Source organism: Octodon degus, unplaced genomic scaffold, assembly GCF_000260255.1.
Source record: "Octodon degus isolate 3935 unplaced genomic scaffold, OctDeg1.0 scaffold00269, whole genome shotgun sequence".
NCBI classification, from domain to species: domain Eukaryota; kingdom Metazoa; phylum Chordata; class Mammalia; order Rodentia; family Octodontidae; genus Octodon; species Octodon degus.
The window spans coordinates 279,520-288,404 of record NW_004524845.1 but is presented as its reverse complement, the minus strand read 5'-3'; the positions used below and the strand labels follow the sequence as shown (position 1 = coordinate 288,404).

The window sequence follows — 8,885 nt, the reverse complement described above, 5'->3', positions numbered from 1 at the left end:
TATATATATATATATATATTGTTGTTGTTGTTGTTGTTGTTTGCAATACTGGAATCAAACTTCAGATGTTGTGCTTGCCAGGCAGGTACTTATGCCTGCTGAGCCATCTCCCTGGCCCTGAATATAGTTTTTTTAAAATGTATTTCTAGGGGTGATTTCTGACCTCAATCAAGCGGTGTACATCCCCAGACTTGGATAGATTTTAAATATTTGCATTTGTGGTATTAGGGACAGGACCCAGGTCCTTTGCATGGAGCTAGATCCCTGGTCCATTTTTATTTTTTTATCTTGAGATAGGATCTCGCAAAGTTAAAACCTTTCCTTCTGACAGGCATTTGTTGGCTGCTTTGAGTCTGGCCTCTACTCAGGAGCCCTGGTCCGAGTTGCCCTAGAAAGGGCTCATTCAGTGGGGTAGCATTTCTCTAGGGTCCAAATCCCTCTGCACTTCCTAGGGGTTACTGTTGTAGGCAGCCAAGTTAGATAGAAATATTTATTATAGGCAGTCAGACAGGGCCAGGCCCTTGAAGGAGACAGCACAAAAGACAAGGTATCTTGCAACTCTGGGAGGGACGGATGCTCCCGCAGTGGGCCAGACCTAAAGACCAAAGATCAAACAAATGCCGACCTCCCTAAAGATTGGCATCCGAGATTGATCCTCATCCTGAGGGAGCCAGAAGAATCATTAATCTGACTACTACTGGATGGCTACCTGATAAAGTCCTGTTTTATATTTATGCCCACTTACTATGTGACTTGCTACTCCATTTGGTGCTGGGCCTAATCAATTTTACCTGAGCAATGGGGCTTGTAATCCCATTGATTGACCATAGTTTTGTCCCATCTCTTGTCCACCTAAGTGAGTTCCCATTCTCTCCAGTTTAGCCCCGTATGGTTTTATACTACAAAAGTCCCTGGAAGAGACAGCTTCTGGGAACAACCCGTTCAGGCCCCCCTCCTGGCCCTCTCTCGGACAGGAGCTTTCTTTCCCTCAATAAATATGTTCTGCTCATGATCTCCATTTGTTCCTAAAATTCATTTTTCAGTTTTAGAGAACATGAACTCATCCAGGTCAGGTCGGGAGATGATTTTTTTTCCCTATGTCATTTGGAGGTTCCCTGTATCGTTTAGAGGTCACCCACTCGAGATTGGTTTTTCTCCCTGTATCATTATTGCATCATCCGCTAACTACCTCTGATCTTTTTTTTTTTTTTAAATTATTTATTTATTTTTATTTATTACATTTATTTATTGTGTGTGTGTGTGGCCAGCTCAGCCCACCAGGGGGCGGGGCTGGCTGGCATGTGGTGCTGGGGGATCGAACCGCGGTCCCTGTGCTTTGCCAAGCTTGTTTCAAGTAGGTGCTTTAGACCACTGAGCCATCTCTCCAGCCCCTACCTCTGATCTTTTTCTACAATGCCTCCTTCAAACTCTGGCCAGAATTCAACTTCTAACTGCAAATCTACTTTTATTTATTTATTTTTTTACTTTTTATTCATTGGGTACCCTATCTTCTTCAAATGAAATTCAAATGCCTTAAAATGAATACATAAGGTTTTTAAAAGAACTGACCTCCAGTAGCTTTTCTGAAATTCCAAGTAGGTTACCAGTCCCACTAAAGACCGCTTGTAGTTCTTTGAATTGTCCATATTCTTTATGCTTCTCAGTTTTACAAAAGCTGTTGCCACTGACTGAGAGAGCAGTCCCTCCTTCATCCTGCTAGCCTTCATCAAGCCAATCATTCTTTAAGATCCAGGTTTGAGAACAAAACACACAACTCCCTGTTGTCTTAGTTACTCTTCGATCATTGCTGGGACAAATACCTAAAACCCAAAATGAAGGAAGAAAAGGTTTATTTAGCTCACAGTTACTGGAGGTTTCAGTCCATATTCAGCTGGCTCCAAGGCAGAGCAGCGTAGCAGAAAGCAACCTTTCATAGTAGTGGCAGAGAGCAAGAGCAAAAGGGGAGAGGTAGCAGCAGCTCAAACAGCTAGCTTCTCTTCCCTCTTTACATTGTAATGCAAATTACCTGCCCCAGGGCAGGTGCAGCATCCATACCAACAATAATCAATCACAAACTCCAGAAGCTGCCCCATGACTGCATGAGGCTTTGGTGGGGGGGAACACCTAGACACAAACCATAACACCTGTGAACAGAGGCAATAAGAAAGGAATCAAAGTGTGTCACTATAAAAAAGAAAACAACAGGCTGGCCAAATAGCTCAGTGGATTAAAGCACCTGCAAGCAGGCCCAAGGCCCAAGGTTCGATTCCCAGGGTGCACTGAGAAGAAAATTGAGCCTGGGCATGGTGGCACACCTGTAATCCCAGCTCTTGGGAGGCTGTGAACAGGCAGATCACTAAGAGTCCCATTTAGTAGTGAGACCCTGAACACCCAGTAGACCCTTCCCTAAAATACAAAATAAAAAAAGACAATGAAGCCTGTAATTTTTTTTTTCTAGTGTGGTTGAGCCTCCATGTGATCTCAGCACTTGGAAGGCTGAGGCAGGAAGGTCTCCATAAGTTTCAGGCCAGCCTAGGCCACATTTTTTGGTTTTGTTTTGTTTTTATGTATTTAGTACAAGTTCTACAGGGTCTCACTACATAGATCAGACTCGTAGTGTTTTTCCTGTTTTCAGCCTCCCAAGCGCTGGGATTACAGGTGTGCACCAGCATACCCAGTTTCAATAGCCATCTCAGTCATCAGTGGAAATCCTGGTGAAAGGAAGCACCATCACCTGGGAGGGCCAGGCCTCTTCAGCTGGGGTGCAAGGGGCCAGCCACTGCTGGAAAGGCTGTTGGACAGAGACCCCAGCCTCCTGGACATGCCCATGAGGATCAGGGGCAGGGAGTGGGGCTGCAGCCAGTAGGAATGGAGGCGAACGCACGACGCCTCCAGCTGTGCTGGTTCTTACTTGGAGGGAAATGCCCCAAAACAAAGCTAGAGGGTAACACCAATAGGGAGGAGGAGGAGGAGGAGGGAAGAAGAAATCCTAATGGCATATTTTACTACTTGAATCATGTGCCATGGTAGTCTACGAATGATAATGGTACTGTACTTGCTTAAACAACCTTACTATAAATAAGATGCCGTATTTGTACTTTAGCACCTTCTGGTTAATTATAGTCATAAATGGAACCTACAATGTCAGGCAAATCAAGGTGATCAAGATGCGAATAGTGGGGGAGGAAAGAGAGGAAAAGGGATGAAAAAAGCAGGTAAGATGAGTTGTGCACATGGCCTAACTCCACACAAGCAGTGTAAACATTATGTACTGTACACATGTATTAATAAAAAATGTTAGTATAATTTTTTTAAATAGATTTCTTTAGTCACTAGAATACTGTCCTTTCAGATATCTAATTTACCATTGGCTTTATTTGGTTCATTATTTGTTGTTTTTTGTTCAACTAGAGGTTCTGTTTATTTACTGTGGAAACTGAATGCAGGCCCTTTACACTAAGCTACATCCCTAGACCTTTTAAAATTTTATATCCTTATATAGTCTTTTTTTTTTCTTTGGTGGAACCGGGGATTGAACTCAGACCCTCGCGCTTGCTAGGGAAGCACTTATTCCACTGAGCCATCTCCCCAGCCCCTCCTTATATAGTCTTACTAAATCACTAAGTTGCCCAGGCTGAGCTTGAACTTCCAATCCTCCTGCCTCAGCTTCCAGAGCGCTAGGATAACACGTGTGCACTCTGGTTGCTCCCACGTTTTGCTTTTTAGGAACACTGATAGATGTAACTACTCAGTAGCTGGACGCCAAAGCATACCACCGCCACTTGGCCTTTGAAAACATAGCTAGCAGAAGCCAGCACACATTGCTGTGCTTCCTAAAGTCCTCAGACTGAGCCTCGGACGTGCATGGCTGCAGCTCTGACTCCGCATTCACAGGGAATTCTGCTTTGCAACTGTGTCACCTCTCTGGAACAAACCAATTCCTTATCATGATCATGTTAATGTTGAATTCGTATAATTCCTTCAGAAAGGCAGTTTAGATTTTCAGTTTAGTTCATTTTTAAACATTTGCTATGAGGAAAACTGTGCTATTAATTTCAAGTAATCTTTAGCCAATTGTTGCATTCAGCTGTAACGCCTACTACTTAGGATGCTGAGGGAGGAGGGCCCTTTGAGCTCAGGAATTTGGGGTCAACCTGAGCACCATGAGACCTGAAGAAACAAACACAGAGAAAGAAAGCTGATCTAAAATAACCTTTTCAGCTAGGAGCTGTGGTGTATGCCTGTGATCCTAGAGGTTGTGGAGGCTGAGGTAGAGGCTTGGCAAGTTTGAGGCCCTATCTCAAAAATGAAAGCAGCAATGGGGGGTGTTCTCCATTGTTAAAGTGCTCCAGGGTTGTATCCTGAAAACCAAAACATAACTTTTTATTTTTGTTCAAATTGTGTTCCTTGACTGGAAATTTTATTTAAGTAACCAGTTACTTCCTCACCTGTTTTTACAAGTGAAGTTGCAGTATTTGGAGTTACACTCATCTGCCATGTGTCAGTGGTAAATATATTTTACTCTCTTGCAGAAGGAATCTATGGGATAGACTTAAAAGCTGGTTAATGTGACCTGCTAATGACAAACATAGGTTAGATGACAAAGATAACAGTAGAAACACATAGCTGCTGCCAGCACCCATCTGCATAGCTGTGTGTGAGGCCCTAGTGGGTTGGTTTCTCTTGTCAGAGAACAGAATGGGCCGGTGATGGTGGTGATAAAAATGGGTGTCTTTGTCTCTCCTTGGAAATAACTGGCAACTTCCATTCTCAAAGCACTCTTGTAGCCACTGTAGCCAATAAACTTCTTCCTCTAATCTTCAATGATGGATAGCTCCCTAATCCCAACCCACAAATGACTTCAACTCCCTTCTGCTTTGCCAACTCTGGTTTATTGATATCTATGATCTTTAGTTTGTTTCAAATGCAAAAAAATGCTGTGGGGTGTGACCCTTTAAGGTTAATCTGGTTTGTTTGCATATCAGAAGAATGGCGCTGTCACTTTAAAGGCATGGACAATAAAATGAGTTTCATCTCTTATTCATTAGAGATCAGAACAATTACTGTCTTCTAGCTTCTCTAGTATCTCACAATCAAGTGCTCCTCAGAGCTAGGACAATCTTTTGAACCTTCTTCCCCAGAAGCATGGGCAGTGTCTGTTCTCCTTCCTTCTTCTCCTTCTCCCCTACAGGCAGTATTTTCCTAATTTAGTGCAGCCTTTCTTCTGAATCCACCGGGGTTGGTGGGTGCCCTGCCAGTGCTGTGCTTCTAAGCAGCTGACAGAAAAAGTGGCCAGTGGTTTTAAATCTGAGCTTGTATCTATGCCTGTCCTCTTCCACACTGTTGGGAGCCACTCAGCCACTCTGCCTGTTTTTTCCTCCTTTGTCCTTAGCAACCAGGTCCTTGCCAACATCACATTCACACATCTCAGTTTTTTTTTTTTTTAACCTAAACTTCTGCACTGTCTTAGTCCTTTTTCCACTTATAAAACTCCCCCCCCCCTCCTTTTTTTTTGGCACTTCTCACCTCTGCACTGTCCTGGTCTCTGTTAATCATCACTTCAAAACACATGGGCAGCATGACTGACACCTTCCACGTGACTGCATCTGAGTCTATTTTTTTCTGTTCTTACCACAGGAGTGAGTGTGAATTTTTAAAAATTTTTAAATTTATGTATTTGGTACAGGGTCTCACTAAACAACTTAGACTTGTAGGTTCAGCCTCCCCCAGTGCTGGGATTACAGGTGTGCACCACTACACCCAGTTTCTGTGGCCAGCACAGAGCACCTGGAGTTCTGGGCCAGCACAGCATGCGGTACTGGGACTCGAACCTGGGTCCTTATGCTTGCCAGGCAGGTGTTTAGACCTCTGATCTCTCACCCCAGCCTGTGAGCATGGATTTTAATAAGAGGTTTTTGCCTGGTACCGGGGCTGAAGCCAGAGCACAACACATGCTAGCAAAGTACAGTCCTACACCTGAGCTGTGTCCCTGGCCCAGAACTTGAGATGTCTGAATATTGTCTCTGTCTTTCCAGAAATAGTACTGTTGCCTTAACTTTCCTCCTACTCTCATTGCTCTTGCCATTCATCTCTCTTTCTTATCCTTTGTGATACTGGGGGCTGAAACAGGGGTGCTCTATGACTGAGCTCCCAGCTCTAGCCTTTTTCATATTTTGAGGCAGAATCTCCTTAAATTGTCAGGGTGGGATGGCATTTGCAGTCCTCCTGCCTCAGCTTCCCTCAGTGCTCGGATTTTCAGACTGCAACCCCTGCACCCAGCTTCTCCATCTTTTTAGGTGCATTTTCCTTTCTAGAGCTTCCTTTCACTTACTTTGAACTTGGTTGTAGGCAATTTCACCCAAATCAGCAGCTTCATTTACACTGATAATAAACGGATGAACAGCCTGCAGCCAAATTTCTTTGCTTAACATAAGGTAAATTTAACTCTGAATTTAACCTTGTTTTCAACTTTTTCAGGGATGAAAGGTCATGCCCCTCTATGCATTTCCAAATGCAGTGACAAAAACCAACAGAAAACACTGACCCGTATGTCAGACCTCAAGCCTTGTTGATGTCACCTCCAAAGAAAATTTTCTGCCTTTTCTTCTTTCATCTCTATTGCCACCATTTAGCCAAAAACCAGTCTCTCAAAAAACAAAAAACATCAACAACAAAAAAGTACCTTAATATCCATTTTTGTGGTCTGAGATCATTTTCATTTGCATGATAATTAGCACTTGAGGGCTAATTATATACATTTGGGTTTGTAATATTTAGTAAGACTACAACTTTTTTTTTTTTCAGAACTGGGGATTGAACTCAGGCACTTGCGCTTGCCAGGCAAGCACTTAATCTACTGAGCTATCTCCCGGGCCCCAAGACTACAACTTTTATTTTAAAATGTCCTTTATATACAAAAGCAAAAAAAATCATATATATATTGTAGTAGTACTAGCTACTAAACCCTGGAACACTGAGCTACTTCTCTAGCTTTTTAAACAATTTTAGCTGTGTATAGCAGTATATGCTTATAATCCTTGGAAAACTAAATGACTTGGTGGGACCCTGCCTCAAAATTTAAAAATTTAAAAAGGGCTGGGTATGTAGCTCAGTGTGAAGGCTCTGAATTCAATCCCCAGTACCACAAAAAACAATTTGAGACACAGCCTTATTAACTTGCCCAGACTGGCTTTGAACTCACTATCATCCTACCTCAGCCTCTTGTGTAGCTGAAATTATGGTTTTGCCACCATGCTCAGATAGCATTAAATTCCTGCTCCTCCTCTTTTTCCTTTCCTCTTGAGACTGGTTCTCTGTAGCCTGGGTTGGTCCCCAATTCTCAATCCTCTTGCATCTGCCTCCCAAGTGCTGGAACTGGCATGCAGCACCAAGCCTGGCTTCAGTACTACAACTTTTCCAGCCTGGTGGGATTCCACCAGTCATCAGTTTGCATTTATATAACTTAATATTCTCCTGAAAATAAAGGCATATATCTATCCAAACATCACTTTTTGGGATGTAAGGTATAAGCCTATATCCCCAAAATGCTTAGTACCAGAGATTTTAAAAAGCACTTAAAATATGCTAGGTGAATGAGTAACTGTTTAAAGTTTCCCCCCCCCCATTGTGTTCCAATTTCCACTAAACAAACATTAATGATTTGCATCTGGATGCTTAAGATGTTATTCCCAATCACAAACTACCTTTTTCCCCCCTATGTAATTAACTTTTTTTTTTTGGGGGGGGGGAAGGCTTAGCCCCCCTAAGAGCAGGGTTGGCATGGCATGTGGTGCCAGAGATCGAATGGCGTTTCCCTGCTCCTGCCTATGCTTGCCTAAACAGGCGCTTTAGACTGCTGAGCTATCTCGCCAGCCCTGTACAGTTAACTTTCTAATATGTTCTGATTTGTACCCTCTGGCAGAGCAGACACAGACAGAAGGCCCAGCACGTGCACAAACTGCAGTGTGAGGATCATCTGCTACGAATGTCTGACCCACCTGCCTGAGTTACTGGGGCTTGAACCCAGAGACTAGGCATAGAGCTACATCCCAACTCCTTGTAATTTGGGGAGTGTGATTAATTTACTAGTGATAACTTTCAAAATTGAACGATCTGATAGGTTTATAATGATAATAAAACAATCAATATGCCCTGTGGTGTTTTTTACGGGATGCAAAACAAGATGATAGAATCAATCCAGAAATATCTGCTATAAATTCACTTACTCTCAAAAAAGAATGGATGACTACTTCACGAGGATGGATGCTCACGCAACGGTGGGCACCCATTGAGACGTTCAAGGCAGAGTCACAATGAAAAGATCATTATTTCTTAAGTTTTGGACATGCACTGTGATCTTTAATGTTAAAAATTCCCACAATTAAAAGGTAGGCACGTTGGTGCCGGGGAGATAGCTCAGTGGAATAAGTGCTTCCCAAAGGCCTGAGTTCAACGCCCGGTTCCGCAAAAATAAAAAATATAAGAAAAAATAAAAAAATAAAAAAAACAAAAACAAAAAATAAAAAAAACTCCAAAAAGGTAGGCGCGCGAGCTCTGGGACTCCGTCCGCCCCGCCCCCGCCCCACCCCCGGGCCTCGGCGCATGTTCAGTGTCTTCCCCTTGTCCTGGCCTGGCGGCGCCGCTGCCGCCGCCGCTTCCCCGCGCATGCGCATCGTGTTGCTGCCGCTGCTGCCTGGGTCCATGGCCGGAACTCGCTGGGTCCTCGGGGCGCTGCTCCGGGGCTGTGGCTGCAACTGCAGCAGCTGCCGGCGCACGGGCGCCGCCTGCCTGCCCCTGGCTTCAGCCGCTGACCCCTTCGCCGCGGGCGTGTCGGGCCGCCGCCGCCTGCTGCTGCTTCTGGGCGCCGCGGCGCAGACGCGCGGCCT

At 44.1% G+C, this 8,885-nt stretch overlaps 1 protein-coding gene across 1 annotated transcript in view; it reads left to right on the top strand.

Annotated features, from left to right (window-relative positions):
• The first annotated feature begins 8,655 nt into the window (after positions 1-8,655).
• The window catches only part of Grsf1 (G-rich RNA sequence binding factor 1), a 17,680-nt gene continuing 17,450 nt past the window's right edge, over positions 8,656-8,885 (top strand). The window contains exon 1 of the mRNA XM_004646544.2: positions 8,656-8,885. Within this exon, the coding sequence (XP_004646601.2) occupies positions 8,665-8,885 (221 nt within the window). The 5' untranslated portion in view covers positions 8,656-8,664.